This window comes from Cannabis sativa, chromosome 8 (genome assembly GCF_029168945.1).
Source record: "Cannabis sativa cultivar Pink pepper isolate KNU-18-1 chromosome 8, ASM2916894v1, whole genome shotgun sequence".
Classification (NCBI taxonomy): domain Eukaryota; kingdom Viridiplantae; phylum Streptophyta; class Magnoliopsida; order Rosales; family Cannabaceae; genus Cannabis; species Cannabis sativa.
Window position 1 is genome coordinate 19,663,420 of NC_083608.1, and position 9,957 is coordinate 19,673,376.

General features: G+C 33.9%; 1 protein-coding gene across 1 annotated transcript; it reads right to left on the reverse strand.

Annotated features, from left to right (window-relative positions):
* Positions 1-3,416: 3,416 nt before the first annotated feature.
* On the reverse strand, positions 3,417-4,988 carry LOC115700893 (uncharacterized). The gene has a single exon (XM_030628560.2). The coding sequence runs from the start codon at positions 4,240-4,242 to the stop codon at positions 3,715-3,717; it is 528 nt and encodes a 175-aa protein (XP_030484420.1). The 5' UTR covers positions 4,243-4,988; the 3' UTR covers positions 3,417-3,714.
* Between the last annotated feature and the right edge of the window lie 4,969 nt (positions 4,989-9,957).

Here is a 9,957-nt window from a genome sequence, read left to right on the forward strand (position 1 = left end):
TGTTGAGCCTGTGAAAAGGAAAAACATTCTCGTGAAAAATTACATTACGAGAGATAAAAAATTGATTGGTATTAATGTCAAGCAACTTGTATCCTTTTATCCCGTGGGGATAACCCATGAAAACGCATGCACGAGCACGAGGGGCAAACTTGGTTCTGTGAGCAGTGAGAGTTGAGGCAAAAGCAAGGCATCCTATAGTTTTTAGATGCTCATAATTCGGTTGTTTGTTGAAAAGACATTCGAATGGTGTTTTATTCTTCAGTAAGGGTGTTGGGATTCTGTTGATCAAAAAAGTTGCAGCCATGATACACTCACTCCAGAACTTTATTGGAAATTTGGCCTGAAAATATAATGCTCGGGCTACATTGAGCAAATGCTGATGCTTTCTTTCAGCAACAGCATTTTGCTCAGGTGTTTCCACACATGTAAATTCATGCATGATCCCATTCTTGGCAAACAACTCTTTGAATACTAACTCAGGCGCGTTGTCTGATCTGAAGGTTTTGAATATGCATTTGAATTGTGTTTGGACATATGACAGAAACTGAGGAATTATTGTGTTAGCATCAGATTTATTATGCATTAAATAAATCCAAGTAAACCTTGAATGATCATCCACAAGAGTGAGAAAGTATTTGTGGTTAGTGTGAGAGGCTACATGATAAGGACCCCATATGTCACAATGAATGAGATCAAAGATGTGATTTGTCAATTTGTTATTATTTTGAAAAGATAATCTTTTTTGCTTAGCAATTGGACAAACATAGCATGGTTTATCTTTATGTAAAAGAGAAGTGTTACAATGCAAAACATCTTTGAGAAGATCTAATCGTTTTTGAGATGGGTGCCCAAGTCGTGAATGCCAAGTCTCAGCTGAAATGGATAAGACTTTGGGCGTTCCAACAGTATCATCAAAGACATAGAGACCATCTGTGTTGCTACCTCTTCCAATCATCTTCAGGTTGGCTTTGTCCTGAATATGAAAAACATTAGAATCGAAAATTATAGACACTGGAACATCATTTGTTATACAGCTGGTGGAGATGATGTTGTATTTAAATTCTGGTGCATAAAGAACATCAGTGAGAGTAATTTTCTCATTTAAAACAACACTGCCACTTTGGTGAACATAGAGACAATTGCTATTTGGTAAAATTAATTTTGTAGAAGGTATCTTACACATATATTGGAAGAGTTTAATGTTAGAACAGATATGTCTTGTTGCTCCTGAGTCCATAATCCAAGAATTATGTAAAGGAGATTGGGAATTATGGGATAGTATGATACCTGTGTTCCCGGATGAAGTAGATGGTTCGGGATTATTCATACCAGATTGCTGTGAGGCAAGCAAATTAAGCAATTGTTGATATTGAGCTGTGGTTAATTGAGGAAAAAGGGCCTGGCTTTCTTGTTGGCTGCTGCTGTTTTCATCATTAGTTTGCACCTGATTTGCATTGGCTTCTTTAGGCTTGTTCTTGTTAAAACCCGGAGGGTACCCATGAATTTTATAACACCTTTCGATAGTGTGTCCAAGGATATTACAATGAGTACAAAAGGGGCGGTTCTTCTTAGGATGTTGAGTCTTTGAGGTCTGATTGTCAGATTTCTGGCCTGCATTATTATTTCCTTGAAAGGCAAATGCCATAGCAGAGTTCGGGTTACTGGTATGAGATTGAGTGCCTCTTTGGTGCTCTTCTTGAGTAACAAGGTGAAAGACTCGACTTATTTCAGGCAAAGGATCCATGAGAAGTATGCTTCCACGAACTTGTGAATAAGAATCAGAAAGTCCCATTAAGAAGGACATAATATGTTCCATGTGATAGTGATCTTGGAGTCTTTTCACTCCTCCACAAGTGCACCCATTGCAAGTGCAAGATGGCCTGAAATTGGTCAATTCTTCCCATATAGTTTTAAGTCTAGTGAAGTACATACCAACAGTTTGATTATCTTGTTTGAGATTCATCAAATCTTTTCTAAGATTGTAAACATGGGGGCCATTTCTTTGGTGAAAACGGACCTTAAGGTCATTCCAAATGGCAGAGGCAGATTCGTCATATAGGATACTAGATGAAATTTCCTTAGAAACAGAATTTAGAATCCATGATATGACAATATTATTGTTCCTTATCCAAGCATTGTAAAGAACTAAATCAGAGGGTAAGGGTTTAGGAATTGAACCGTCCAAGAAGCCGATCTTGTTCTTGACGGAGATGGCGAGTTGCATAGCCCTGCTCCAAGCCACGTAATTGTCTTGTCCCGTGAGAGGTTGAGAGACCAAAGTGTGTCCAGGATTGTCTCCATGGTGAAGATAATAGGGGTTAGCAGGATCTTCAATAGGATTTCTTGAAGCAGAGACTTGCAGAGAAGAACCTTGAACTTCTCCAATGGCGGTCTGGATCATGGCTTCATCTTGAGTACCTTGATTGGCTTGATTATCAGAAGACATTGCAGAAAAACAATCGGAAGAGAAACGATTGAGATTGAGCAAGAAACGAGAGAGAGATCAGCGGAAGAACACACAGCCTTGCCGGAGAAGAAGAACACGGCTTAGCTGGGGAAGAGGATCGGACAGGAAAGTCTAACTTTCCTGCTCTGATACCATATTGCGAGAAAGAATTGAGAGCATTTTATTGATCTGAATTGATTAATTAAACCACAAATGAATGTACAGGACTATATATATACAGACATACAACCAACCTAACTAACTCTGCAAAAGACCAGTAGGAGTTAGTTAAATTCCTTAACTAACTTAACTGATATGCAGTAGAAAAAGAAGAAAGAAAGAAACAACAGTAAAAGGAAAAAAACAGAAAATAACTGATCTGCCTAAACTAAAAGATACACAAATTCTAATAGTCTAATATATACAATACAAAGAGCAACTGATCAAAAAAGAAGAAAAATGTGCCACTTGTATAAAATCTACCCAACAAAGAGGTCCCAATGCCTTCAAATATGATAATGCAAGTGTTCCTTCAATCTTAAATGAAATTCTCTCACACGCCAAACATAGGCCCAATTACGAAGGGTTACAATCACATCATCATCATCATGTTATTTCAAAATAATAACAATGCTCTCTCATTCAACAATTACCAGTTAGGAAAGTTTTAATTAAGTGCACATATTTTGACCACAATTAAGGTTTAATTACCAACAAGAATACCTTCCAGACAATTTTGAACATATTTAACCAATAACAATTAAAAAAGAAAAGGGGTTAAGAAAACTCAATTGAATTCTTCAATACTCTCTCTTTCACTCTCATCATCATTTTGATAAAATAAAAGTCAAACAAATGACTAGGATTGAATGTTACATCTCTATCAGCAAACAATATGCCCTTTTCAACTCCCAAACTTTCACAAGACCAATTTCCCTTATCAACCTGAATCTATTCCTTAATCTAAAAAGAACCTTTTATCTTTCTTTAAAGAAAATGTTGCCCATTCATTTCATACATATATATATACATACATCACCAGCCAGCACATACTCACATCTTAATTAAAATAATAATAATAAAAATAATAACAAAAACAAACCCTACACAATCCAACGAATCCATACACACCCTCATCACGTAATTTAAAATAAATTAAAAAAAAAATCACAAAATCACAATAATGATTTAGTAAAAGATGAAGAAACTTTTTTTTTTTTTTCTTGAGGTGTAAAAACAAGACTTGAGATATTTTACTATTTTTACAGTTATGAAGTTGTGGTTGTTGGCAAAGAAGAAGGTTCTCGTTGAGAAGGGCTTCTCCAAAACCCAGTACTGTAAAACCTTTCCCACATCTCCTTCTCAAGCTCCTCTACCTCTTTATCTGATTCCTCAGTCGAGTAAAACGACGTCACTTGGTGACCCTTACACTCCGGAGAAAAGATATCGTCTTGATCGGTTGATGCCATCGGATGAATTTGAAGCTCGGTCTCATCAAACCCACACGAGCAGCGCCGCCGCCTTGTCGGAGGAGGCAACAGACCCTTCTTGATCAACTGACGGCGGCGCTTCCTCCTCATGGCTCGGCGGCAAAGCCCGGCGGGAAGCTTGTAGATGGCGAGGAATAGAAGGTTCATGAGCCCACATGGGCAGCAGCAGCAAACGGCGGCGCATTCGGCTGCCGTGCCGCCGGCGACCTCGGCCAGCCGGGTGTTTCTTGATGAGGAGTTTTGGGTTCTTAACAAGGGTTGCCTTCGGTTTGATGAGTTGTTGTGTAGCATGATCTGATTCGACATGGGTCGGACTTTGGTATCTGTAGTACTGTTTGATCAAAAAGAAAATATTATAGGATTTTCTCGGAAAATCTTGGTTTCTGATCTGGGTTGATTGGTAATTTTTTGGTAGTTAAATCCTTTTCGCATTGGAGCCCAGCCGGGAAAAGAATTAAAGCTCCCTGATTATTTCAAAAATCTCTTGAGGAATATACCAAAAAGGATGAGGTTCTAAAAATTTTTGCCAACAAAATTTTAGAACCAGAATCTCAAATCAAAGCAAAACCCAGAATCTGAAATAATAATAAAAAAAGCCCAATTCAAATCCAAGAACTTTTTCCCGAGAAATCAAAAATGAAAAGCTCAGGCTCCATGGAAATGATGAGCCGGGATACGCTACGGCCGAGCTTAGAACAAGGGCATAAGCTCGCTCCGGCGTTGATTAAGCAGAAGCCACCCGAAGCCGCCGAACTCCGAGGGCCGAGCTTTAATTTTTGGTGGAATTCAATGGGGTTTTGAATGAAAGAATTTCTTATTTTGGGGGTAAAATTATAATCTACGGTGGAGTTTTTAGTGGTTCTTTCTTTTTTTAGGGGTAGTCCTATAAATTTGGAAAAATAAGAACCGAAATGAGAGAGAGAGAGAGAGAGAGAGAGAGAGAGAGAGAGAGAGAGAGAGAGAGAGAGAGAGAGAGAGAGAGAGAGAGAGAGAGAGAGCTAATGTAAGTGAGAGAGAAGAAATTTTGAGAGTATTTATTTAAACACGCTTCAGGACAAGGAAACGTGAGGGCAGGAAATAGTGAGTCAAGAAAACAAATCAGAAAATATTAAAAGAATAAATAATATTTATTTATATATATATATGATTAATTAGAAACTTAAATATTAAATAAATTAATGATGATGATGTTAATGATAATGATAAAAATGATATTGGTTATTGTTGATTGTTGATTTGAGATGGGTTACCTTATAGTGTTAATGTGTATACATACAATCATAGACAACTAGGATCTCATCAATAGAAGAGAACACCCTATATTCAATTATAAATGATGAAGCATACTAATAATTCTCAAAGGTTTTCTATTTATTAAAATGTTTGTCAATCTAATAAAAAAAATATATTGGAGGAGCAATAATGGCCATTTCAATTTAATTGCAGATATCATAATTAACTCTTATGTAGTCAATGAGTTTGGTTTGATCTTCAGTGATATTATTGAAATATTTCTTGAAATTTGTAGGGGTGTGCGTGGTAGTCAATTTTTTTATTTTTTTTGGGGGATAGAACTCTGTTGTTCATTGATTATAAGGAAAAGGTGTTGTGGTCAACTTAAAAGTTAAAATAAAGATTTGACTTGGAAGAAATGGGGTAGAATTCAAACGAATTTTAACCACAATCACTTATATACTGATCTTTGTTTAAACATTTATTGTTTTGTCATTATAATTAAAAAATTATTTTTTTGTTTTTTTTTTTAAAAAAATTATTTTTAAAAATAATTAGGTTTGTTGGCTTGAAAACAATTTTCAGAAAACAAAATTACAAAAAATAAGAATTTTAAAAACAACAAAATGTTATTTTTTAAAAAAAACAATTCACTTTTGATCAATATTATTTTTAAAAAACACTAACCAAACACGACTTGTATTTTAAAAACTTCAAAAAATATTTTTTGTTCTCATTTTTAAACACACTTTTTTGAAAACAAAAAACAAAAAACAATATCAAACATGCTTTTAGTAATTATTTTATTTGCACACAAAATTTATAAATGTACCTAATTTAATAATTTTTATTTCATATCAAATTTATATCTCTAATTATATTAATTTTTATTAATATTATTATTCCAATTCATAGTCTCAGGAAGTATAACTATTAAACAAAAATAAATGAAATTTTAAATATTATAGTAAAAAAATAAAAAATTATACGAAATTTTATTAAAAAAAATATATAAAAATAAAACTAAAATAAGTATTGAAATTTACACAAAATAATATGTGAAATTTTTTTAAAAAATATTAAAAGTAATTTTTAAAAATTATTTTAACTTTATTTTTTAAAAAATTTTGAGGTACACTTATCATTTTATACTATGCAAATAAAACTCTTATAATTATTATATATTCAATAAAGTATCATCCATACATAATATTAGATATAGTATTGTTTTAGGCTATATTTGAAAGTTAGATTAGAGATTAGGATTTGAGACTTAATAACTTAGAATTTAAGATTTTAGGATTTGACTAAAACTCTTTATATAGGATAGCTTACACCCTTTAAATCCCTTAGAAATAGATCAAATAAGCTATTATTTACAAATCAAATTAATAAAATACATAATGCTCTTTGAAAATAGATATTTTCCTTTTATTTTCATGGATTTTTGATGCCTACTTGTGGTCTGTCTTGTTGTCTACGTATGAAACTTGTAACGCCCTAAATAATTAGGCACGCTACCCAATAAACTTATGAAACCTTAATCCCCTAATTGGGATTACTAGTAAAATAAACGCAGAAATTAAACTTTATTAATAAACGGAATGAAAATAACTTGTAATAATTTAAACCTTATAATTTAAAAGTTACAAAAGTTGGGATCCCAAAAATAATTACAAAACACTATTACAAGTTGGTTTCCTCTAGCCGACATCAGCGGCAAAACAGAGTCTCAAAATACATCACTGGTAGACCTCAACCCGCTTGGTCTAGTGTGGCCCGAACATGTACATTCCTCGTCCATCTCCCACACTCATGGCTGATCAAACACAGCTTTACCCTTTCCTGCACAGTGGAGCACCCGTGAGCCAAGCCCAACAAGACAGTATAAAACATAACAATAATATACTCATCATATAATATAAACAGTAATGCCATTTAAATCTGTCTGTGTGTCACAGACCTACATGTTGGGCTCACATGCCTCTATTTATGTTTACGTGACGTAAACCTACGTGTTACTCTCACACGTCTATTTATGTCTTTGTGGCATAGACCTACGTGTTGCTCTCACACGTCTAAATACAATAAGGCCTTACAATGGTTTATCTCGGTTATGGTTACCGAGTCCAACCCGATTATACCTTGAACACATAACCCTTAAATCTCAATATAATCATATATTTAGCATGGCATAGCATTTACTCAACTTATATCACTAGGGTTATAACCCTAGGCTATTAACCGCTCATATTACTCTAATCCCTGTCACAATTACTTACATATATCATATTCAACATAAGCGCCACCACGCATACTCTACATGCAAACTACTGTCTTACCTGATGTCCCACAATAACAGAGATTACAAACCCCTGGGTGCTCCTGATCAAGTGTTGGTAATCCTAGTCACACAACCTGGGATTTCACAAATAGGGTTAATCCCTAATTTCACTTTCACATAATATAAACATGGCAATCAAAACATAGATAATCAAATAGAGCTCAGAATGAGCTTTCTAAAGATATAAAGAACGTCCCAAACGGAGTCCCGAGTCAAAAGTTATGGCCAAAACAAAGTTGGAAAAAACATACTTTCTCACTGCCAAACCCAGTCGCGATGGCCAAAACTCCTGTCACGGTGACTGGGTTCAGAACACCCAAAAACTCCATTTTTAAGGCCTAAACATGCCAAATTTTCCATAAATTCGAACCTCAATCATACCATACCCAAAATTAACTTCTTACAAATAAAAATCATCACAATAGAGAGCTAACAACATCAACAACAACTCTCAAAATTCAAATTGCACAAATAACCCAAAATCATGCTTAACACACAACTCTTCAAGCTCAAAGACTAAAGATTTAAATCCTTCAACCTCATAATTTTTCCAGCAGCATAACACTACTTAAAACATCATTTCCAACCTAGAAAATACTCAAAACATCTCATCCAAACCCAACAATCTAACCCACAACAATAACTATCAATTTCACACCTAAATTCATCAAAACAACACCAATTCATTGAACATGCAAACTCAAGAACAATAAAACCAAAAACATTCTTTTACCTCAATTAAAATTCAACAAGAACTTCAATCAAACTCAGTAAAGGAAACTACCTCAATTCCAATTAAAGCAAAGCTCAAAAATCTTCAAATTCCAAGCTCCAAATCAAGCAACTTCCACCAAATCAAAAATTGAATATCAAAGAGGGTGAGAGAGAGAGAGAGAGGGTTCAAGTTGAAGGGGAACACACCAGAAAATCAATTTTCTTTCCTCAAAATTCCTTCTTTTATCAAATATAAAGCAATAGGTCAAAATACCATTTTGCCCCCAAGGCTAAAAATCAAGCTCACATATACACAAGGGCAATTTAGTCATTCCATACATAATTAAATCTAATTAAATTTCAGATTATCACCATTAAATAAAAATGCCAATTATTTCAATCCAAATTGCATTTCGGGCCCGAACCGAAATACTCGGTTGTGACTATATTGCGCCAACCTGTCATAACACACCTGAAAAGACAACACATGCATACTATATAATAATATAGTTCTATTAAGCACGTAATTAAATTAATTTCATTATTTTACCCTTCTCTGGTCATAATTACGAAAATGCCCCTGGCTCACCAACAGGGTCTTAACATATAATTAATCAAATAAATTCTCATATATTAAACTATATAATAATATAATTTCTCAATTACTCATAATTATCTAATTAGGATTTTACTAATCCATTTCTTAATTCTAGGGTATTACAAAACTTGTGCACCAAAATCCTATCAGGTTAAAGGTTGGTCGGCCATGCACCTGTAGGATGCATGCTGACTGGCCATGGGATGTTTAGAAGCTGTCCGGCTATGCTGGCCATAGCGCCGGCTAGCCCCCTTGAGGTGGTTGGTTCGTCATTCCGTCGTCCTGCTTGAGTGCTCAGACTCCTCGTTAGTTGAAGTACTGAGTAGATGACTTAACCTTCTTGTTGGCGAGCTGTACTATCACGTGGCACTGATATTGGTCACGTCATGTAAGTAAAAGTTGGGATAATAATAGATATTTTATAATCTTTTGTTCGTTTAGGTTAGTGGGAGTAATTTCTCTTTGAATAGAGATTACATTTATATATGATATTCTTGTTGATGTTATAAACTACTTGGTGGACCAATAATTTTATTATTAAATGTTTATGCTTTCAATATTATGTTTTGTTATATTCTTGAGAATGATTGAATTGAAAGCATGTAGTTCATTTCTTGTTATGATCATTGTCTTTTAAATTTAATTACTTAAAGACAATGATATTTTGTTGGCTAAATTTTTTAAGTATGTTTAGCGACACGGACTTATTTATTAAGTAGTGTATGATTAATTAATTTTACTGGCTTATTTATTAAGCATCACAGTATCAGTTGAAGATTGATAATGATATTATGTTATTTTGAATTGATCACATATTCAACATAATTCCTTACCACACAACTAGACTTATTAACTATGTCAATTTAATACTTTGGTATTTGTGATTATGAATGTATTTTGTTGATTTGAAAATAATATGATTGTCATTGTTCAATATATCAAAAGTTAAATTAGATCGGTATATTGAGATGCTATTGTGACTATATTAGTGTGTACTTTAGATGTGATTATATATATACATATTTTTTATGTATAATAAAATAGTTATCGTGGTGAATTATTATGTGCCTGATTGAGCAGAATTGCCTCTTATTTTAAATTAAAGTTAAACCAACAAAATTAAAAATGTAGT

Excerpts from the sequence above, each read along its gene's own strand:
- LOC115700893 (XM_030628560.2), bottom strand. The coding sequence starts at position 4,242 with ATGTCGAATCAGATCATGCTACACAACAACTCATCAAACCGAAGGCAA.